Source organism: Thamnophis sirtalis, unplaced genomic scaffold (genome assembly GCF_051295495.1).
Source record: "Thamnophis sirtalis isolate CommonGarterSnake01/CBP01778 unplaced genomic scaffold, rThaSir2_p1.2 scaffold_17, whole genome shotgun sequence".
Classification (NCBI taxonomy): Eukaryota; Metazoa; Chordata; class Lepidosauria; order Squamata; family Natricidae; genus Thamnophis; species Thamnophis sirtalis.
Window position 1 is genome coordinate 401,743 of NW_028261397.1, and position 22,964 is coordinate 424,706.

The 22,964-nt window shown below is 61.8% G+C and overlaps 1 protein-coding gene across 1 annotated transcript in view; it reads right to left on the bottom strand.

Moving 5' to 3' along the window:
* Window positions 1-22,964, bottom strand: part of SMG6 (SMG6 nonsense mediated mRNA decay factor) — a 55,841-nt gene that overhangs the window by 29,460 nt on the left and 3,417 nt on the right. Inside the window, 9 exon segments of the mRNA XM_087702807.1 lie at window positions 6,295-6,440; window positions 8,826-8,887; window positions 12,327-12,521; window positions 12,607-12,717; window positions 13,353-13,431; window positions 14,468-14,574; window positions 14,792-14,902; window positions 15,343-15,538; window positions 17,090-18,710. Coding sequence (XP_087558933.1) covers window positions 6,295-6,440; window positions 8,826-8,887; window positions 12,327-12,521; window positions 12,607-12,717; window positions 13,353-13,431; window positions 14,468-14,574; window positions 14,792-14,902; window positions 15,343-15,538; window positions 17,090-18,710 — 2,628 coding nt within the window.

Genomic DNA, 22,964 nt, shown 5'->3' on the forward strand with positions numbered 1-22,964 from the left:
TGCGAGCTAATCGGCTGCAGCTGCCTCAGAAGGAAAGCGAAGGGGAGCCGCAGAAGAAAGTGAGCCCCAGAGCTGGAAGGGAGGCCAGCAGTCACACACACAAACGCACACACACACAGATGCACACAAAAGTCGGAACACAACCGCTTGGCTCCTGCCGTCCAGGCCCTCCAGGCACAGGCTGGCTGGCAGGCAGAGTCTTTTCTCTCACCCCCCCCCCTTCAGTCCACCCTTCTGAAGACCTGGGGAGGGGGGGGGCGCAGGCAGATGGGGAGGGGGCCGGTGTCGGGGGGGGGGGGGAGAGAGAGAGAAGAAGCAACACAACAAAACTCCTGGCTGATAAAAGGAAACGGGGGAGACACGAACAATTGAACACTACCTAAAAGCTCAAGAGAGGTTTATTTTATTAGTTCTTAATAAATATCTTGCAGATTTCCTGCAGGAAACGCACCAGATCACATGGAGAATACTTTCATACTGATGTCAACGGCACCAGCATATGAAATCTATTAGGGGCGAAGCCACAGCAGGGCGATCGGTTGTGCAGAAAAGCTGCGCGGCACCAAGGCGAGAGCGGGGGGGAAAAGGGGGGGGGATCTCACGGCCCTTCCAAATTCTTCGAGAGGTAAAAAAGTCAGCCAAGACGCAGGGAGAGAGAGAGAGAGAGAGAGAGAGGGAAAATATCCCACATCCTGCCTTGGGCTGCCAGCAATCTGAAGTGCCCAGAGATTAATTCTTTGTCTGGCCTGGAAATGTGACTTTAAAGAGGGGGGAACGGGGGGGGGGGGGGGGAGGAGAAGGGGGTCTCGGGGAAGGTTGGGGGCTGGCACTGTGCCACCAGCTCTTCCACCCCCAGCCATGTTTCAATGTAGACAGCAGTGAAGCCCAGCAGACAGCAGCTCCGCGCACTGCCAGCGACTCACAGCAGCCCCGGCAGCTGCGATGCCTCTCGCTCAGCCAATGCAGATGGGCCTCAGCGCACGGAGGCTTCCGCTCTGCACACACGGGGAACGGGGGGGGGGGGATCCTGGCCTGCACGCTCAAGCCCCCCCCCCTCCCAGGACAGTCCCTGCCAGGAGGAACCTTTGCTGACCGACCTGCAGCTCCGGACAGTCTTGGGGAGGAAGAGGAGGAGGGGAAGGTCCCTGCCTGAGATCCAAGGTTCTGCTGGCTTGGGGTGGGTGGGTGGGGGGTCATTGCAGCCCCCTCCTCCCTTGGCCTCTGGGCTTCCATGCTGGGGAAGGCACGGCTGAGAAGGAGCCGGCTTGGGCCCTCCCCAAACAGGCAGGGGAAGCCGGGGGCCCTCCGTGGGGGCGAGCTCAGTGGGGCCAGTGCGCATCAGAGGGAGATCTGTGGGGTCTTTCCTTTCGTCATGGGGACGGCTGAGTCTCCTGCTCAGATCTCCCTCCCCTTTGCTCCAAAGCCACAGGCTGTCCACATGGAGGCCCCTAGGCAGCCCCCCGAGGGAGCGTCTCGGCAGCCCCCCCAGGCCATCCCCACTAGCCACGTGCCTCCATCCAGAAGGGGCCCTGGGTCCCCCAGCAGGGCCAACGCCCCCCAGGCCCTCTCCCCTTGACGGCAGAGGCCCAGGGGCTGGCTCTCAGCCTTCTTGAGGAGGGGGCTTCCGTTACCCTGTGCCCCCCAAGCTTCCCTCTTCTACCTCTGTCAAGGCAAGGCTGCCGTGGGTGGCAAGAGAAACGGATGCCCCCCCTCGAACAGCAACAACGTTTAAGCTGACATGCCCTCCCCAGAGCACTTAATGGCTCTCTATGGGCTGTGAGCACTGTCTGCATGTTGCCCCCAAGACTCCGAGTCCTCATTTTACGGATCTTGGGAGGACGGAAGGCTGAGTCAACCTTGAGCCGGTGAGATTTGAACCGCTGAACTGCAGATCACAGTCAGCTGAAGTAGCCTGCAGTGCTGCACCCTAACCACTGCGCCACCTGGGCTCTGGATGCCTTCCTCCAACCTTGGGCTGCTCCACAGCAACGGTTGCGCCACACAGGGAGGGGGGGGGAGGCCTGGACCCCAGGTCACAGGACGCCCCAATCACGCCGGCTGAAGAAGCCACGCGGGGAAGCCGTGGCCTCCGCTCGCTCCGTGTAACGACCCCCTTGCGCTCTTCTCCCAGAGCGGGCAGAGGGGGAGAGGAAAGGCCTGGGGCTCCCTCTGCCAAGGCCCCCCACCCAACGGCTGGAACCCGAGGCCGCCCGGGGAGCTCCCCTACCACAGAGCCCGCCCTGCTCCAGAGGCCGTTCGGCTCCAGGAGGGCAGCGCCCTGGCAGCTCCTCAAAATCAAGCGGTGGGCTTTGGCCAAGGAGGCAGCGGCACCCGGGGACAGACGCAAAAGGGAGGAGGGCGGCTGTTGTCACGGCAACTGCCATAAGAAAGGGACTTTCCATCTCCCAGTGGCAGCCACAGAATTGGAGCCCCACAGAGCTACCCCCTCCCCAGGCAGTGCCAGGAGCCCCCCAACCCTTGCAGCCAGTGGGGGCCTCCCGTCCACCCGCCGTCCCCGTCCCGGCTGCCCTGCAGGAGCTGAAGGCCAGAACTGGCTGCCCAGAAGGGAGGAAGGGCTGCCCTCCCAGTGCCCCAAAGCCTCCGCCACTTATTTCTGGATTTAACTGGCCAACCGATTGGCAGGCAGTCCTCGGCGTACGACCCACAACGGAGCCCCCCCTTCCCACTGCTCAGTCAGACAGGCGTTCAGTGGATTTGGTCACAAGTGGGAATCCCCGGAGTCGTTAAGCGAACCTGGCTTCCCCATCGACTTTGCTGGTCAGAAGGTCACAAAAGGGGACCATGAAACCCCGGGACATCGCAATCGTCATAAGTATGAGACAGTTGCCAAATGGGTGGATTTGGATCACATGATCATGGGGATGCGACAAGCTTTGTAAGTGGGAAACTTCAGTCACTACATTACCTGCCCATCTATTCCTTCCGAGCGCCTCTTTCTCCCTCTTTCTGTCTCTCTCTCTTCTTTCTCCTTTTCTTTTTCTCCTTCTCTTTCTGTCTCTCTCTTTCCCTCTTTCTTTTCTCTCTCCTCTCTTTTTCTCTCTCTTCCCCCCTCTTTCTCTTCTCTCCCTTTCTCCTTTTCTTTTTCTCCTTCTCCTCTTTCCCTCTCTCTTTCTTTCTTCTCCCTCCTTTCTCCTTCTCTCTTTTTCTCCTTCTCTCTCTCTTTCCCTCTCTTTCTTCTCTCTCTTTCTCCTTCTTTCTCTTTCTGTCTCTCTCCCTCTCTTTCTTCTCTCTCTTTCTCCTTCTCTCTCTTTCTCCCCTTCTCCCTCTCTTTCTTCTCCCTCCCTTTCTCCTTCTCTCTTTTTCTCCTTCTCCCTCTTTCTGTCTCTCTCTTTCTTCTCTCTCCCTTTCTCCTTCTCTCTCTCTTTCCTCTTTCTCTCCCACCCACCCGGTGTCTCTGCTGGTGGGGTGTGGACTGGAAGACCTCCAAGGCCCCTTTCTGTGCCACACACACCCCTTCAAGGGGAAGACCCAGAACTGGGATGAGGATTCAGAGAAGCCTCCTGGGGCTTCCTCCATCGGCCGCCCATCCCCACAGTCAGAGGGGGGGGGCAACGGAGCAGAATAAGCGGAAGCCCCCCTTCCTCTGATGGGGGAATTGCTCTTCTGTGGATGCCACCCAAGAGGGCCTTTTTCTGCCACTCCAGCTGCCCTGTGCCCTCAGGCCCCCCCTCCCTCCCTCAGCCAGGTATCCCCCTCCCCTCATCTGGGCCCAGCACTGAGGGCTGCCCTCTGCAGGGATTCAGTACGGATAGTCCTCGACTTACGACCCCCAGGGAGCTCAAAATTTCTGCTCTGAAGTGAGGCGCTGTCTAAGTGAGTTTTGCCCATTTTGCCACCTTCCTTGCCACGGTTGTTAAGTGAATCACTGCGGTTGTTAAGCTAGTATAACCGGTTGCGAAGTGAATCTGGCTTTGCGGGAGGGGAAATCACGTGACCCCCCCAGGACTCTGCGGCCGTCGCAAATACAAGCCAGTTGCCAAGCGGCCGGATTTTGATCAGGTGGGACTGCTGCAACGGTCGTAAGTGTGAGAACGGCCATAAGCCCCTTTTTTCAGTGCCATTGTAACTTTGAACAGCCACCAAATGAAGATTTGTAAGCCGAGGACCCCCTTCTCCTTGGCCACCGTTATTGAGAGGAGCCTCTTCCTCCTCCGTCCCAAGGCCGCCCCCAAAGGACGGGAAGCCATGCTGGATAATTGGGGAGCAGAACCTAGGAGAGAGACCCCCCCTCCCCAGGCCCCTCCCTCTGGGTGAAAGGACCGGGGGGGGGAGAGGGGGGGTCCCTGGGGCTGCTTGGGGCTGGCTGTCCTCGGGCACCCTGGGGGAATCTGCCCACCCAGACCCCCGAGAGCCTCCCATCCGGGCTGGGGGCCACTTCCCCGCAGGCTGTTTCCGGAAGGAGGGGCTGCCAGAGTCTCCATGAAAACGGTCTTTAAAAGGAACCCCATCGGGGCCTCTGCAGCCATTGGACGACTTGAGGACTTCAAGTCCCAGAATTCCTGAGCCACCAAAGCTGCCCCAAGAACTCTGGGAGTTGAAGTCTGCAGGTCATGAAGTGGCTGTAGATGCCCCCCCCCCCTCCCCTGTACTAGATCAAGCCTGGGGCTATTTTGGGGGCGATGCCAACTGCTGCCCCCTCAAGCCCTCAAACGGAGCCTCCTCTCACAGTAGCAGCAGCTTCCCCTCCTTCCCCATGGCCAGGAAGGGGGGTGCCAGACTGAAGACGGGGGTCCAGAGAGGGCCCCCCCAGATGGGCATACAGGCAGGGGAACCCCAAGCAGAAAGGCTCCAGTGTCCAGAGGTCCCTTCAAGACTGTTGGGGCTTCTGTTCGGAAGAGAAGCAAAGGGAACACCCCCCCCCCCCCAAGAATGCAGTGAATTTGGTCTCTGCACAGTCTCTGGGGGGGGGGGGGGGTTCCTATCCCGGAAGTCAGGTTCCACCTGAGACCTTCAAGGCTGCAGTGGGGGCCTTGCAACCTGGAGGGGCCCCAGAGAGTCTCCCAGGGCCCTTAGAGGAGCCTCAGGAGACCCCCAAAGGAGGCCTGGGGATCCACAACTCTCTCTGGGGAAAAGCCTAGAAGAACGGGTGGTGGTGGGGAGACGGCTGGGGGGAGGGGGACGGAGCCCCCCCCTGGTGGCCCATAAACTCATCTTCCCGTGATTCACACAAACCATAATCCAATCACCCCCTAAAACAGAACCGTCTGCCTGAGATGGGTTTGATTCGTGCAATTATAAAACAAATTATTAAAGAGAGGGGTGGTGGTGAGGGGGGGGGGAGGGAAAGCCCCCCGAGTCCAGATTGGAACAAATTGGGTGCAGATGGGTGGGGGAGGGGCTCCTGCTCCCGTCTCCAAGATGCCACAACGGCCCGGCTTCAATTAGCGTTCTTGCACACCAGAACGAGACACCCACTTCCCCAAAATCCCCCCCCCCAAACAAGGAACATTCTCCACATATCTGTGGTTGGAAGACAGGGACCCCCACTCCCCCTCCCCCGGCCAGTGCTCTGCCCAGATTTCGCCAGGCTGCTCTTCCTTCTCTCCAAAGAGTCCGGGGGTGGGTGGGTGGTGTCCCTGGCCCCTCTGGCCTCCACCCACCCAGCCACGAGGCAGGAGGAGCCAGAGGGGAGCACAGAGGGGGAGATGGCATGGCTGCAAGGACCCTCCACCCCCCCTGGGGACCTCTGGGCCCCTGGCCTGGCAGGGAAGCTGCTTCCGTGGGGTTTCCTGGCAGAGCAAGCGGGGCACCTGCCTCCCAGGAGGAAGGAGGATTTGCCGCCAAGGGGACCCCTTTCAGACTAAGGGGGTGCGGGGGGACCTTGGAGGTCTTCTAGTCCAGCCCCTTGCCCAAGCAGGAGGCCCTGTCCGGCCTCTTCTTAAAACCCTCCACGGCTGGGAGGAGCCTCAAAGTCTGGTGGGAGGCTGTCCCACCGGCCCATTCTTCTCCCTGCCCCCTTAGTCCTAGGCTGGTCCTCTCCTTAGTTAGTTTCCATCCATTTGGCTCTTGTCTTGGGGAAGAAGCTGAGCCCCTCCCCTCTGGGGCAGCCCCTCCGACACTGGAAGCGGCTCTCCTGCCTTCTCTGGGCACACACACACACACACACCCCGATCCCTGCAGCCATCTGAGCACAGGAGGGGGAAGGGGCATCGAGGGGAGGAGGGCTCTTCTGGAACTCTGCCCATGCTCTACGAAGGTCTCCTGGAGGCACAAGCAGCCCAACCCCCTTGCAGGGAGAACGGCCAGGGGGGGGGTGTCCCTCTCTGCCCCTACCTTTGGCCTGGGAGTGGTGCACGGCAAACATGTTGATGGCCATGAGCTGCAAGAGGCGGCTGCTCCCGATGGGTGGGGGGCTGTGCTCCAGCAGGGCCTGGAAGGCGCTCAGGACTTCCGCTGCCACGGCCGGGAAGGTCTCCATCCTGAAGGGCGGAAGGGCAGGGTGAGTGGGGGGCGGCAGGCGGGGCCCTCCAGAGGACAGCGAGCCTGGCCTCCTCCCAAAAAAGGCAGAGAGAAGCGGAGGCATTCCCAGTAAGGCGAGGAGGGGGCTGGGCTGCTTGAGCCCCTTCCCCTTTTCACTAGGCCTGGAGACAGCCCCCCCCCACAACCCCCCCCCCCCTGCAAGCGTGGCCCAGTCTGGGGCGAGAGAAACCTGCAGTCACCACAGGCGGGACTGACTCACGGGACCAGCCAGGCAGAGTTGAAGCCAGAGGCCTGGCACACACAGCCCCCCCTCCCCCAGAGAGCCCCCCCCCTGCAGCTCTTCCTTCCACAGGCCCCACGGGGAGGAGGAGGGGTGGCAGCAGTGCCAGATAGGCAGCCTGCTCAGCCTCGCCCCCCTCAGGCAGAGGGGAGACCCACATGGGAGCGTGGGGCAGGGCAAACAGGCCTCTGCCCTATATAGGAGCCGGGGGGGGGGGGGCAGCACTTCTGGGTGGCACCTGGATTTGGTTAGGGCTTTGCCACCCCAGCTGCCCTCCACACAAGAGCCCTTGACGCCCCCCCTCCATGCCCCAACTGGCCCCAAGAAGGGGGTGGGTGGGCACTGCAGAGACCCTGACTGAATTCTGCTTACTAATATTCGTTTTTAAGGACATCTGCAGGGCGGGGGGGGGGGGGGGGGCTCCTCGACTTACGGAGCCCAAAACCTCTATGACAATCGCTCAGTGACTTTCTCGCCCGAGTTGCTAAGTGAATCACGGCTGCTGGTCAGACGGTTGTTAAGTGGATCTGGGTCCCCCACTGACTTTCATTTGTGAGAGGTCACAAAAGGGGGCCGTGTGACCAGGACGGTTCAACCGTCATAACTACGTGCCAGCTGCCCAGCACCCCAATTTTGATCAGGTGAGCACAACAGTCGCAAGTGTGAGAAATGGTCGCAACTTCCCTCTTTTCGCTGCTGTTTTAACTAAACGGTCTCTGGTGGGGGGCTGAGCAGGGCCTGGGCTGAGCCCGAAGGGGGTAAACCGAGGGGGGGGGCTGTGAGCCCAGCCAGGCCTTGGGCCCAGAGGGGCTTCAGCTGGAGCCTGAAGAGGGGCTGGTCTTCTGACGAAAGGAAACCTCTTTCGAAGGCCCAGAAGAGGGGAGAGTACCGGGGGGGGGGGGGAAGGGGGGGCAGCCCGGCTGATGGGAGCTTCCCAGCCAAGAGGAAGGCTAGGAAGCCCCCACCCAAGATGGAGGCGCAGGAGCCCTGCTGGAAGCTTCCGCCAAGAGACGTCCTGGCTCTCCGCTCCTTCTGGGAGGGTCAAGGAGGGGGCCTCCTCCGGCCATCCACACTGGGCCCGGAGCAAAGGAGCCAGGAGGTCAGAGGACAAAGGTCCTCCGGGATGGACGCCGGAAGCGGAGGCGGGGGCAGCTGGACAGCTGCCCACAGGAGAAGAGGCCTGGGAGGCCCTGAGCTGCGGCTGGGCAGAGGGACCAGAGATGGGACTCGGTCAAGAGCCCCGGAAGGAGCCAGGGGAGAGACAGTCTGGCCACAGGGGGGAGGGGCCAGGCAGGCAGCCTCGGGGGTCTTGGAATCAACGGGGGGAAATGCCAACTTCTTCATGAAGAGCAGCAGGGAGGAGTGGAAACCGGGTCTTCATCTCCGGGGAAACTGAGTTCAGGGCAGGGTCTCCTTCAGGGGTGGGAAACGGTGGGCCTTTAGGACCGGTGGGACTCCAACCCCCAGAACTCCTGAGCCGGCCATGCTGCTGCCTGGGGAATTCTGGGAGTTGAAGTCCCCAGACAGCCTTCAACGTCTACGGAGATTCTCCATCCTCCGGCTCGTCCCAAAGTTTAGTTTTAGTTTAGTTTTGGTTTATTTGTATGCCGCCCTTCTCCAGGAGGGACTCAGGTCCCAGTTCCTCAAGGTGGAACTGAAGAAGCTCCTCGGACGAGAAGGGCAACCTCTCCAAAGAAAAAGAACCAGAAAGTCCGGCTGCCTCTCGAAAAAAGCCCCTTTGGGACACAAGCCTTAAAGCCCCAGCCCTGATGGGGCGGCTCTCCTGCACGAGCAGAGGGTTGGATTAGAAGACCTCCCGAGGTCCCCACTGGCTCTGTTATCCTAGAGGGGTTTTGCTCTGAGCCGGCAGAGGAGCTGCCCCCCCCCCCCGGGCAGAGCCCTGAGCCAGTAGAGAAGCGGAGCCCAGCCCGCTCCTCCTCCTCTCCCCCCCCAGAGACCCCGCAGAGGAGGAGGAGGAGGAGGCCGGTCATCCGCGTCCCACCCTCTGCCCTCCGCTCCAAACGCCAGCCCAGCTGCTCCGGGGACTGGATTCCAGAAGGGCTGGTAATGGAGGCGAGAGAAAACAAACATCCTGCACCCTTACCCAATCCTGGTAAACAGCTTCCCATGAGCCTGGAGAAAACGCAGGACGAACCTTTTGTTCAGCTGCATGGGAAAAGAGGGGGGGGGCAGGGAGGGGGCAGGGGGGGAAAATATGATGGGGAAGATGAGAAAACAATCCAGGCCCTCTGCTGCTGCTCCCTCTTCCTGCGAACGGGCCGAGTCCCGAGTGGCCGGAGAACCTGGCCAGGGACGAGGGGGTGGTACAGCAGATGGGAACCCAGCGGCCGGGCCCTGGCCTCCAGCCTCCCCCCCCCCCGGGCCTTCCGAGGGCCCCTGCCAGACAGCTGCGGAGGGGAGGAGGAGGAGGAGGGTGGGGCCAGGGCCCCCCCTGCTGGCAGACGGGGCCTTTGCAGCCGTTCGGGGCCAGAAGCCCCGTCATCCATTGCAGGGGGGGGAGCTGATGGTCAGCCCTGGAAGGCAAGCGGGGGGGGGGGAGCACCCCCTGCCCTGTCAACCACTGGCCTGCCAGGAGGCCCCGGAGTAACCGAGTTGGAAGGGACCTCTGAGGTCATCTAGTGCAACGGAATGGGCCACTCGGTGCAGCCAGCAGGGAGAACTGACTGCAGGAGAATCTAGCGAGGGCATTGAAGTATTTAAAGTAAGTTTCACATTTGCTTTAACTTTTGTCACCCAGGCTCCATTTCCTCCCTCCTTTCCCCCGTTTCTTGGATATGAGGGTCACTCCGGTCCTGCCGCAGGTTGACACCCCCCCGAGCGTTGGCCGCACTGAGTGGTCCGAGAGCCCCCGTCCAGCCTCTGCTCAGGCAGGAGGAAACCCAGGGAACCTCAAGCAGGAACCCCCCCCCCTGGATGGAGAAGCGCCCCCCTCCCTCTCCCCACTTGTGCTGGAGTCCTTCGCTGAACATTTTGGGGGGCAGAGAACACCCTGCAGCGAGGGGGGCTGAGTTTGGAGCCCCCCCATGTCAAGCATGGCCCCCTACAGCCCCCCCCCGATGCCCTGCAGACAAGGCCTGGGAAGACAGCGGTTCAAGCCCAGCAGGGCCGTGTCTGTGCGTGCATGAGGGAGCTGCACCTCTGGAACGAAACACCCAGAGACAGGGGAAGGGGGGGAAATGGGGGGGGGGGGCTGCCGCCCTCTCCTCTTGGCCCCGGGGCCGGAGCTCCCCCTAGGCGAGCCGAGAGCGCCTGCCGGGGCTGCTCTGCAGATGACTCAGCCCTCGCGTGACTCACCTGCCAGGCCGGCGCTGGGAACCTCGGGGCCTGGCTGCCCACAAGAGGAAGTGGCACCGGCCCACGGGCACTTCTGCAAAAGCTGCTCAGCTCCTTGCAGAGCTGCCCCCCCTCCCCCTGCCCTGGCCGTGACCTCACAGACGCAGCCCTGGGGGTTGGGAAAGGGAGGCAGAGCTACGCCAGCCCCCCCCCCGAATAAACCGGGGTCCCCATCAGGGAAGGCCGAGGAGCAGCTGGCAGCAGAAACAGCGGAGGGCAGAGAGGAGGGGCCCGGCCTGCCAGCCATCCAGATCAGGCCCCCAGGAGCCCCTCCATGGAATCTGAGGAGGTTCCCAGGGGCTGAGAGCCCCCCCACCCAAAAGGCCACCAAGAGCAGGAGAGGCCAGGAGCCTCCCCCTTGCCCCCCTTCTCCCACCCTGGGTGGGGCGTGGATTTCGGCTCCCACGATTCCCCTGCTAGCGTGCAGCCAGTGGAGGATTCTGGGAAAGCCTGGCCTGTCACCCCCACGGGGGAGGGTGTGGGGAGGGGGCAAAGAAGGGCCGGGCGGGGGGGGGGGCTGAGCGCTGGAGCCCCAGGTGGCTGCTCTTGGGGGGGGGGCAGGCGGAGGGCCCCTGGGGGTCTTTACGCTCCTCCCCTCAGCCGCCCAACAGGGAGCCGAAAGCAGTGCTGGCAGCCGGAGGGGGCCATAAAGGCGACCCCTGTGAGCAGAATGGGGGGGGGGGGCAGGGAAGTGGCTCCAGTGGGTAGCGGCTGCCCCTCCGCACGGGGCCCAGAGCTCGGCTGCCCCCATCCCCCCATCCCCCCAGCTCTGAGCGGCTGAATCACTCCGAAAGGGAAAGTCATGAAAAAGCACCATCAGGGGTCAGGAGGAGGCCAGGGAAAGCTTCTAGTCCTCATGAAAGCGTGGGCAGGTATGACTTGTCAAGTGTGTCTGTGTGGGGGAAGGGAGAGACCGCAAGTGCGCCCTGTGATCCCCCCCCAGAATATGAACTGGCGGTGGACGGGGTTCGCCCCAAAGCAGGACCAACTCCCCAACCGAGCATCCCCACCCCCACCCCCCGCCTGGAAAAGAAGAGATCAGAGGGGGGGTAGGAGGGAGGGGCTCCTGAGAGGCTGGGAGTTCTGCCTGGGGGGGGGGGTGGGGGGTGCAGGAGAAGGAACTCCGGCCTATGGAGACTGGGGGGGGGGGACTTCCCTGACAGTCCTTCCGTTCCCAGCCGGGCCAGTGCGTGCCGTGTGTCACGTCTCCCGGCCGAGGGGGTGGGTGGGGGTGGGGTGGGAGGAGGGCATGTGGTTTCTGCCTCTAACCAGCCCCTCTCAGCCTGGCACCCGCGGCTTCCTCCAGAAAACCTCACGGCTGGAAACGAAACGGCTCACGGTGGTTTTGGTGACCCAGGTCAAGTAGGCTCCCAGGGGATCTGGCACGCAGCACCCCTGTTGGTGGGGGGGCGGGGGAGATGGGCCACACGCCCCTCCAGCCCAGGCAGGGCTTCCAGGGACGCCCACAGGTGTTTGGGCTGCTCCCCTTCCTCAGAAACCCACCCCCCATCTGCAGAGAAGCCCAACGGCAGCCCAAAACGCTTGCCTGGGTCTCGGGAGGGGGGGGGGATTACTCCAGTGGGACCCACAAGCTCCCACCAGTCCCCCAAAACCACACTGGTGCCCCCACTTTCTTTCTTCATGCGCCCCCATTTGCAGCTCAGCAGAGAAGAAGTGGGGAGATGAGCGGGGGAGCTCACTGACCAAAGGGCGAAGGGGGGGGGGGGCTCCACTTTCTTGAGACTGTTCCGGAAGGCTCTGTGCAACCGGAAGGATGTTGCAGGGGCCCCCAAGGGTGTTGTTGATGTTGTTTAGAAATGAAACTTTTAAAGCAGGGTGTGTGTGTGTGTGTCCAAACTCGGGTACTTAAGAAAGACCTCTGGACTTCCACTCCCAGAATTCCACAGTCAGCACAGCCAGGAGGATTCTGGGAGTCAAAAGCCCCCACGGTTGGCCCTGCGTAGAGATGGGGAAACTGCCCCAAACCTCACAAGGATCTTCAGCACAGGCTGCTCATGGCCACCATTACAGCGCGTGAATGCCCCCCCCCCGCGTCCCTTGGCCTCCCTCCCCCTGCAGAGAAAGGCCCAGGCCAACGTTGGACAAGGGAGGGCCACAGGGACCCGGGTGGGCCTGGCAAGGGAGCCCCCCCGCCCGCTCCCCTCCATCCGAAGCAGAAAGCAAGGGCTTTTCCCCATAGAAAGCCAAGCAGCTCCCCCTTGTGGCCACGTGGGAGCGCCGCAGCCCTCACCTCGCTGGGGCTGAGGCTGCCCAGGCCGCCGTCCTGCTCGGGCTCCCGGCTGGACTCCTGGCCCTGGCCGGAGCGCGGGTGGGAGGGGTGGATCCAGAGCTCCAGGCGGGTGGCATCGTCCCCGGAGGGCCGGAAAGCCACCTTCTTGCTCCGCTGGCCGCGCTCCCCGGGGCTCTTCTGCTCCAGCTGCTCTGCCTGCGAGGGGGGAGGAGGAGGAGAGGGGGGCATGAGGATCTCGCAGGAGCCCAGGAGCCCCCCCCTTTCCCCCTCCCGTACCCACCTTGCGCTTGGTCTCCTCGAAGAGGCTGGTCAAGCTCTCCTTGGCCGTCAGGATGGGGTTGCTGGCAGCCAGGCTGCGCATGTAATAATATACGGCGTCCAGCTTCCTCCTCTGCCCAGACAGAGAGACGGACGGACGGCGGCTCAGAGGGGGGGCCAGCCGGACTCCCCCACCCCCAGCGATGGCCTGGCTGTCAGGCACAGGCAGCCCTCGACCTACAACATCTCATTCAGTGACCGAAGTTAGAGCAGCACTGAGAAACATGACTTATGACCCTTTCTCACACTTCCGCAGGGGTTGGACTAGAAGACCTCCGAGGTCCCTTCCAACTCCGCTCTTCTATTCTAACCTACCACCACGGCCACGTGATCAGACTCATTGTTTACGACTGTTGCCGCGCCCCCGGGGTCACGTGATCCCCATTTGCGACCAGCAAACTCGCTTGGGAGAAGCTGGACTCACTTAATGACCGTGTGACTAATGTAACCACTGTAGGGATTCACTTAACAGCTGTGGTGAGATGTAAAATGGGGCAAAACTCACTTCAGACGTTTCTCAACAATATAAACTTTGGCCTCCATAGTGGCTGTAAGAGGGGGACTACCTGCCCCCCCACCCCCCATCAGGGCCTGAGCCCCCTCAGCCCCCCTGCTTTGCCCCCCTCCCCTCCCCGCCTGGGGCCCAAAGGGGCCTGGGGGGAGCCTGCAGCCACGCATCCCCCGGCCTCGACCCAGCCTCCCTCTTACCGTGTAGACGGCCAGGAGAGCCAGCTGGTTGTAGGGCCGGCCGTTCTTGGGGGCGATGTGCTGGGCCTTCAGGTACCAGCTGGGGGGAAAGGAGAGCCAGTGAGCAGCTGGCAGGAGCCACGGAAGAGCCGTGCGCCCTCCCCTCCCTCCCATGGGCTGCTCTGGGCCTCTGATGCCCAAGGCCGGGGGGGGGATTTTGGAGGCCCCCCGACCCTCCCTGAGGCTGCCTGGGAAGAGCCACCCGCAGAGCTGAGCCCTCCCCTTCCCCCCGCTCTTCTGCAGCCTCGGCCTCAAGCTGCCCACTTGATGCCCAGGCCAGAAAGGCCCCGGGGCATCTCTGACCAATGGGTGGCAGGAGTCATCAGGGCACTTGGAGGGCCCGTGAAGTGCCCCCCGCTCAGACTTTGCCTGCCTCCCCCAGTTCCTGCCCTCGCTGGGAGTGCCCCATGCCTCGGAGCGCCTGCTCTCTTTAGGAAAGCTGCCCGGCCCCAGCTCTGCCCTTAAGCCACGCTGCCCCCGAGCGCTCAAGCAGAGCTCCTGGCACGGATCACGCCCAGGTGGACTGGTGCCCTTGGCAGCTGCCCAGGCCCCCCTTCCTCTCCCCTCCCGCAGCTCAAGCCCCCACTCCTTGCCCTCTTCCGGGAAAGCCAATCTGGCCCCCAATTAGCCAGGGGAGTCTGGATGCCACGGGAGAGTTGGTGCCATCCCCTCAGAGGTGGGGGGGGGGGCGGGCAGAGGGAATGAGGCCCCTCCCTCTCGGATTTCAGGGCTGTATAATTTTTACAGCCAGGGGGGGTGGGAAGACTGGGAGGGGGCAGCGTTTCTGCCCTGCTATAAGTGCCAAGGACGAGCGTTAGGGTCTTCCCGATGGGAAGGGCAGGCGGGGGCTCCTTCCTGCAGTTATGGCCCACCCGGCCTGGGAGGACCTGTTTATTAAGCCCCCGTTATGCCCCCCTCCCCCCAGGGCTGGCTCAGGTGGGGGCGTCAAATGCTGGGAAGGCCCGCAGCTCAGGTGACTCCTTTCCCCACCCTTCTGGAAAAAGGGGCGTAGGGTCGTTCCTTGGCCAGCCCCTTGTGGACCCCCCCCCCGCCTCTGCCCCCGAGCCCTGCCCTACCTGCGGGCCTTCCCGTAGTTGGCCGTGTCGCTGCCTTGCTCCCGGTACCTGCAGATGTCGCCCTGGCAAATCAGGCTCCTCTGGGCACTTATGAGGGCGTATTTCACCTGGGGAGGGGAGAGCAGGGAGGCAGCTTGGAGGGGGTGGAGGGAGGGAGGGGCAGCTGGGAGCCTCCCCAGGAGGGCACGAGACCCCCCTCCCCCCCAGAAAGGCCAGGACTGCCAGCCCCTCAACAGAGGAGGAGGGGTCCCCGAGGGGAAAGACCCCCTGGAGCCCCCCTCCCCATGAACGGCCCCGGCCCCCCGGCCCCCTTCCCCTCCTCACCGTCTTCCGCAGGGGTTTGCTGCGGACGGCCAGGCCATCCATGTAGTCCTCCAGCTTGAACTGGTAGGTCAGCTGCAGCTTCTGGAGGAGGCCGTCGAAGAAGACGGTGCCCTGAAGGGGGGGGGGGGAGCAGCAGCAGCATCACGGGAGAGGAACTCAGAGGTCTTCTAGTCCAGCCCCTCCCCGCTCTAGCAGGAGACCATGGGCCATTCCCAGCCCTGCTCAGGCCCCTCCTGTCCTTGGGGCTCATCTGCACCACGCGTGGCCCAGTGGTGGGGCAATGAATCAATCAGAGCTGGGGGGGGGACCTTGGAGGTCTTCAGGCAGAAGACCCTCTAGCAGAGACCCCTCCCTTTCCCAAAGGGCTGCCCAGGCTCTTCTTCAAAGCCTCCACAACCTCTGGTGGCCAGCAGTTCCACCGGCTAATTGTCCTCCCTGCTAGGCTTCCCTGCATGGGACGGCTCCGTTCTCCCCCCCTCCCGCAGGTACCCCTCCCGCCTCCTGACCCTGGGGGTGGGGGGGCCTTCCTGCTGGGGATCCCTGGGCCTCACCTCGTCCAGGACCTGGAGCAGCCTGGCGCGTCCCTCGTGGGCGCTCTCCCCGGCGGAGGGCTCCTTCAGCAGCTGCCGGAACCTCTCGATGACCTGGTAGAAGCCGTTCTTCCAGAGCAGCTGGTCCACGTTCTGCGCATCGGCCGCCTCGATGTCCGTCAGCAGGCAGCGCTCGTACAGCTGCAGCATCTCCGCCCTGCAAGCCACACGGGGCCCCCGCTCACTGGAGGCAGGGGGGGGCCCTCCCCACAACCCCCATGGAGGGGGGGGGTGACGCTTAAATAAACACCCATTGGATACGACAGTCCTCGACTCACGACAGGTCATTTAGGGCAGTGTTTCTCAACCTTGGCAACTTGAAGATGTCCTGGACTTCAACTCCCAGAATTCCCCAGCAGTGGTTAGGACAGTGTTTCTCAACCTTGGCAACTTGAAGATGTCCGGACTTCAACTCCCAGAATTCCCCAGCAGTGGTTAGGACAGTGTTTCTCAACCTTGGCAACTTGAAGATGTCCTGGACTTCAACTCCCAGAATTCCCCAGCCAGCATTCGCTGGCTGGGGAATTCTGGGAGTTGGAGTCCGGACATCTTCAAGTTGCCAAGGTTGAGAAACACTGATTTAGGGAACATTCCAAATGACAGGAGTTTTTGTAACTTGGAATGGTCACTAAATGAACCGTTGTAGGAGGAGTCCCCTCATACGATGGATTTTTCAAAACACTGCAAGGCCTCGAACTTTGCGGCTTGGTGGCCCGGCTGGAGGTGGGGAGGGGGAAGAGGGGAACCGGGGCACGCGGAAGGCTGGCGCATGATGCCCGCTGGCCTGCCCAGGTTGAGCTGCCCCCGCCCGCCCACGGGCAAGCCCTCACTCCGGCCGGCCACTCCTGCCTCGCAGTTCTGAGCAGGGCACGGCCAACGGGGGGGCGGGGGGGAATTGGGGGGAGTTTTTTTCCCTAGAAAGGGGCTGTTGGGGGAAAGACAGAATTGTGGCCCCCGGCTTCCTTCCCCACTGCCTCTCGTCCTCAGCTTACGACCTTCTGGATAGTGACTTCCAATTACGGCGGCCCTGGGAAAAGGGACTGTGGACCCTCTCCCACCCTCCCGACCGCTGGGGTCCCAGTGGTGAAACTCTGCAGGCGTGTCTTCATTCCTCCTTCCTCACCCCCCCCCACTGTCTCTGCTCTCCATCCTGGGGGGGGGGTCAGGCTGACTGGGAGCTCAGCCCCCCCCCTTGGGATCTCCCCACAAGCAAAGTCCGTGGGGACGGCGGGTTCACTTAATGACCATGTCACTAACTGAACAACTGCGGTGAGTCACTGAACAACCGTGGCAAGACAGGTTGTAAAACGGGGCAAAACTCATTTAACAACCGCCTCTCTTAGCAACAGGAAATGTGGGTTCAATTGTGGCCGTAAGCTGAGGACTACCTGTAGTTGGAGGGGGGGGGGCTGCTCTCTCCCTGCTTCCCCGGGGCTGACAGGAGCGTACACACCCCCCCAACCTCAAATCCCAGAGGGGTCAGGTAACATTTCCAAGGCTAAGAAAGTCCCCAAGGACCCCCGGAGAAAGGGTCCCCCTCCCCTCAGGACCCCCGGCCCTCCCTCCTCCCCCCTGGTGCCTAGGAAGCCCCCCCAGGCCAGGCCCCCTCCCAGCCCCCAGCTCCAAGGCGAGGCTCCAGATGGCTCCCCTGGCCAAGAGAGAAGCCCTCCCCCCCCCCCCTGTGGCCGCCCCCCTTCCCCTTGCCCACCTGAGGATGCCCATCTTCTCCAGGCCCTCCGGACTCAGCCTGTCCCGGGAGAGGAGGTTGCTCAGCTGCTGCTCCAGGTGCCCGGCCTCCCGCAGGGCCTTGCCCAGCTCTTGCTGCTGCTGCTGGGGGCCCTTCTGCTGCTCTGCCTCCCTGCTCGGGGGCTCGGCCGGGAGGGCGCTGCCAGCCCCCCCAGCCCCACAAGGCTCGGCCTGCTTGGGGTAGCCGGTGGGGTAATAGGCTCCCGGGTAGGCCTCGGTGCCGGTGCCCATGGGGTAGGGCAGGGGGTAACCCGTGTAAGGGTAGGGGGCCCCTCCATAGTAATAGGGGTTGTCCGAGTTCTGGAAGCGGTAGTAGGGGGCCTGGGCCTGGCAGGGCTCCCCTCGAGGCACGGGGGCCCCCTCATCGTCCGTGTCCAGGAAGTGCAGCTGGGCCCCGGGGCTCTTCAGTGCCGGCTTCTGGTCTGGGTTGTTGGGGTCCCAGAGGCGGCGGGACGTGCCCCCCCGGCTCCAGCCGCGAGGGCCTTTGCTGCCGCCAAAAAGGAGCCGGGCGCCCCCTGCGTGGGGGGCTTCGGGGGACCCTGTGCCGCTGGGGGTCAGGTCCGTGTTAGCTGGCAGCACCAGGATTCCTCGGCCCCGGTTCTGGGACTTCCCCTCCCCGGCTTCCGGGGGGTCCCTGGGGGTGGCCCTGGAGGGCCTGCCGCCCTTCCGCCATTCAGGCTGGGAGGCCCCGGAGCCCCTGCCTGCGGAGCCCCTGCCACCCCCCTGGGCCGCTCGGGGGTCCTGGCCCCGCCCGGGCCGGCTGTGCTCGCAGCCCCTCCTGCCCTCGGGGGCCTCCTCGGCCCGGTCCTCTTCCAGGGAGTCGGTGGAGGAGGCGGAGAGCTGCTTCTGAGGGCGGGGCCTTTCCGGGGGCTTCCTGCCCACCTCCCCCTCCCCGCGGGCCCCCTCGGTGCTGTTGTTGCTTCCGGCCGAGCTGGTGCTGCAGGTGCGGTAGCGGCTACGGCGCTTGTCCGAGCGGGAGTAGCGCTTGGGGGGGCTGCCCTTGCCGTGGCCCAGCTCGTCTCGGGGCTTCCGGGGCCGCTCGGCCCGCCGGCCCTTCTCCCCCCGGAGAGGCTTGGCCCCTTCCTGGCTCGGCTCCCCTTCCTGGTCCCCGGGCTTCCTGAGGCCGTTGCCGGCCCTCCCGGCCTCCTTCTCGCAGTCCGCTCCCCTCTCCTCCTTCGGGGGCGGCTCCTCGTCTACCGGGGGGGCAGCCCCGGCTTCTCGGGGCGAGGCCTGCAGGCGTTTGCCAGGCTGGTAGATCTGCTGGTCGGGCTTCTTGGCCCGCCGGATGATGCGAGGGCACCAGTCCTCAGGGGTGCCCCCGCGGCCCTGCGGGGAGCCTTCCAGGAAGCCGTTGGGCGGCTGGCCCCCGTCTTCGGGAGGGGGCTGGGGGGGCGGGCTGCCCTCCTTGCAGGCGGCTGCCGGGGGCTCCCTGGGGCCCGGCCTCTCCTCCTTGGCCTCCTCCTGCCTCGGAGGCTCCGGCTTCTCGGGGGCCGCCTTGTTCCTCAGGCGGGAGAGGCCCGGCTTGTAGATCTCGAGATCCGGACGCCTGTTGTCCTTCCGATGCCTCGGTTCCTTCATGGTCTCTGCAGGGGGGGGGGGGACGACACAACAGCAGGGTCAGCCCTGGAGCCACTGGGGGAGGTGGGGGGTGTTTGTGTGCTTGAAGGAGGGAGGGAGGGAGGGAGGAGTGGGCAGACCAGCTGTGGTGAGGGAGCAAACCGACTTATGCAACCAAACCGGGAGTGGCAGCTCTGTCGTTAAGCAAAGCTGTCACTAAGTGGGACATCATGTGACTGGGCTTTCCTTTCCCCCATCTCCTCTGCCCAGCCTTAAGCACCGGGCGGATTGGCCAGAAGAGAATTCCTGGGAGAGGAAGGGGTGCCAAGGGGGGGGGGGGAGGGAAAAGGTTCGGGGCGCCTGCTGACTCTCTTGGCATCCCTTCCTCTCCCAGCTTTACACCCCATAAGACGTTTCCCCCCCAGCTGCACAAGGTAGCCAGAAACCGAGGCCGGCTTCTAATGGCGTTTGATGGCTTCATGAACACAGAGAGATAGGAAAGAGGAGCCACGGTGGCGCAGTGGTGAGACTGCAGTACTGCAGGCTGTTTCTGCTGACTGCCGTCTGCCTGCGATTTGGCAGTTCAAACCTCACCAGCCTTCCGTCCTTCCCAGGTGGGTCAAATGAGGACCCAGACTGTTGGGGGCCAGAGGCTGGGAACCGCTTGGAGAGGGCTGGAAAAGCCCTGTGAAGCGGGATATAAGGCTAAGGGCCACTGCTACTGCTAAGAGGCAACCATTAAAAATGCTTTTTTTTAAAAAAGTAACAAATGTATTAATTGAAAGAGAAAAAAAAACAGAAAAGCAAAGAGGATCCAAACATGAAGAAATAAAAAGACAACTTTTGCATTTAACTAAAACAGCTTTCTGGGGGTGGGGGAGGGGGTGGCTGGGGCTGTGTTTCTGATTGCAGCTGAAGCTGCTAATAACCAAATATATATTTTGTATATCTATATCTATCTATATCTCCCAAGTAAAAATACAAAAATTTGGAAAGGAAAAAAGGAAAAAAACAAGGAAACAACATCGAACTCATTAAAAATGGGGGGAAAAAACCCATCTTTACAAAAATAAGAAATGAAATATATCATTACCACTAACATTAAACCTAAAAGTCCCCATTTTGGGGTCCAGCAGGAGGGCCTGGCGGTGGCTCTTTCTGCGGAGCCCTCCCAGCTTTGGCACGGCTAGCCCCCCCCGCAAGGGGAGAGCCCCCTCCCCTCCTGAGCCCTTCGGGAGGACGGGGAGAATCTTTGGGAAGGCTAAAGACCCCACGCTTGGTTCCCATGGCCCTCTGGTCCCTTGGTTTTGGGCCACGAACACCCCCCTCCCTCCAGAGCCCCTTGTAGCCCTCCCCCTTGAGCCCCACGGAGGCTCCTTCCCAGAGCCAGGACAGACCCTCTCCTCCTCCTCCTCTTCCTCCTCCTCCTGGGGAGCACCTCCCATCTGTGGCCGAGGCCTCCCACCGCTCAGCTTCATGGGCCATGGCCATTCTGCGGGCTGCAGCCCGGAAGACCCAGCGTGTCCTGGGGAGGCTGTGGTGGGCTGGCATCGGAACACTGGCAGTGGCTCCCGTGGCAACCAGGCTGGGCCAGAAGGGCCTGGAACCGAGGGTCCCGGCCCAGGGGGCCCACGGAACAGCCCAGCCCTGAGTTCTCCCTTGGCTTCCGGGCATGGAGAGCCAAGGTGGCGCAGTGGTTAAAAGCAGCACTGCAGGCTACTGCTAGATCAGCAGGTCAGCGGTTCAAATCTCACCGGCTCAGGGTTGACTCAGCCTTCCATCCTTCCGAGGTGGGTAAAATGAGGACCCAGATTGCCCAGATTGTTGGGGGCAATATGCTGACTCTCTGTAAACCGCTTAGAGAGGCCTGAAAGGCCTATGAAGCGGTATATAAGTCTACTGCTATTGCTATTGCTATTGCTATTGCATGGAGCCCAGTGGCTGGGTCAGGCCACAGGTGCCCAGAGGGAGCCTCTGGCTGCCAGGCTCTGCGGCCGAAGGACCGGAAGGGGCATCAGGCAGGCCAACCTGGAGGTCTCCCCCCAAGTGAGCCCCCCCCCCACTTCCCACCTTGGGTCTGCGGAGGCCATGGCTGCCCCAAAGGGGCTTTTCCCAAAAGGCAACTGGACTTTCTTGGGGTTTTTCCCTGGCAACGTTTCCCTTCTCCAAGAAGCTCCCTCCAATCTGTTAACGCTGAAGCTGCCGGGGGGGGGGGGGAAGCAGGGTGTCACGAAAGATGGTGCTAAAGACCCAGAGACTGGGTCGCAGCAAGAGCAGAGCCGCCGCCCAGAGGCCCTGGCAGAAGCTGGCCACGGAGGCACGAAGATGCCCTCTGGGGTCGGAGGCTGGGAGCCCAGCAAACACGGGTCTGGAGCCTGGCACCTGAGCGGGTGGCACACCTGAGGTTCTGCGGTGCGGGAAAGGGCGCCTGGTGGTGAGCAAGATACCAGAGAGGGGTCTCTTGCACGGAGCCAGGAGCTCCCCCTTTAAGTCCTCAACCTACAGCCACAAGGGAGCCAAACATTTTGGTTGCTAAGCCAGACAGTTGTTAAGTAAGGTTTGCCCCAATTTATGACCTTTATTGCCACAGTTCTTAAGTGAACCACTGCCGTTGATATGCTAATCACATGGTCGTTAAGTGAATCTGGTTTCTCCATTGAGGTGGCTTGCCACGGGGTCCCAAAAGGGGATCACATGACCCCAGGACACTGCGACCGTCATAAATATGGGTCAGTTGCCAAGCGTCTGAATTTTGGAGACGTTGATTGTGGGGATCTCACAATGGTTGTTGAAAAACAGTCCTGTCCGTGTTTTCAGTGCCGTTGTAATTTCGGTCACGAAATGAAAGGTTGTAGGTCGAGGACTACCTATAACGAATCAAAGGGGTTGGAGACGGGGGCCAGAAGGAGGGGGAATTGCTGGGCTCTTCACCAAAAGGACAGAGAAGAGACACAACAGAATGCCAGAGTTGAAAGGGACTCTGGAGGTCTTCTAGTCCAGTGTTTTTCAACCTTGGCAACTTGAAGATGTCCGGACTTCAACTCCCAGAATTCCCCAGCAGTGGTTAGGACAGTGTTTCTCAACCTTGGCAACTTGAAGATGTCCGGACTTCAACTCCCAGAATTCCCCAGCCAGCATTCGCTGGCTGGGGAATTCTGGGAGTTGAAGTCCGGACATCTTCAAGTTGCCAAGGTTGAAAAACACTGTTCTAGTCCAACCCCCTGATTAGACAAATGCCTGTCCAGTCTCTTCTTAAAGGCTCCCAGTGTTGGAGCGTTCCCAACTTCTGGAGGAAACTTATGTTCCCCTGCTTAACTCTTCGAACTGCCGGGAAATGTCTCCTAAATTCCCGGTCGCTTCCCTCCTTGATGAGTTTCCATCCGTTCTCTCTTGCCTTCTGGGGCTTTGGGGAATAGCTTGACTCCCAAATCTTCTTTGGGGCGGCCCTTTTGACATGGGGAGGCTGCTATCATGCCTCCCCTGGTCCTTCTTTGCATTCAACTGGATTATCCAGTTGCTGCAACTGCTTAGGCCTCTGCCCTGAAGAAACGGACCGGGTGGCCAGAGAAGCCCGGCTGCTGTCAATGGGCTTTTGCTTCCGTAGGTAGCTATAGATTTTCCTCCAGCACTAGGATTTATCAGCCGGGGTTCTGGCTTGGAGGTTTTGCGTTTTTAATTCTTTTAATTTCATAACATACGATCACATGTGAGCGTTTTTAATTCTTGTAAGTCAACCGGAGTCAACTGAGCGAGAGGGCCAGCTATAGCCATCCTGTCCTGTAAATCAGGGGCGTCCAACTTTGGCAACTTTAAGACTTGGGGACTTCAACTCCCAGAATTCCAGTCAACTTTACGACTGGGGGACTTCTGGGAATTGAAGTCCCCAAGTCTTAAAGTTGCCAAAGTTGGACGCTGGCCGATTAGATTTCTCTTTGACAGCTGTTGCTGACCTGATGGAAATGCGGATCATAACGGGAGATCCTGCCCCACGCGGAGCCCTCGGCCCATGGCCAAGAACCGTCTCTAGACAGCCGAGCTTAAAAGCAGCCGGAGGGAGAGTCACCTGCTGCGTAAGATGTAGCAGAACCGAGAAGGAGCCGTGAGCGAAATCTCCCGTTTTGCATAGAGCCGAGGGGGGAAACCACCAGGAGGCCCCACAGGAAAAGCCAAAAGGGCAACCAGACCACAAAAACTGATTCCACGGGGTTAAGAGAAGGTCAACGAGGAGGAGGAGGAGGAGGCCAGCTCAGCATCTAGGAAACGTCATAAGAGGGGAAAAT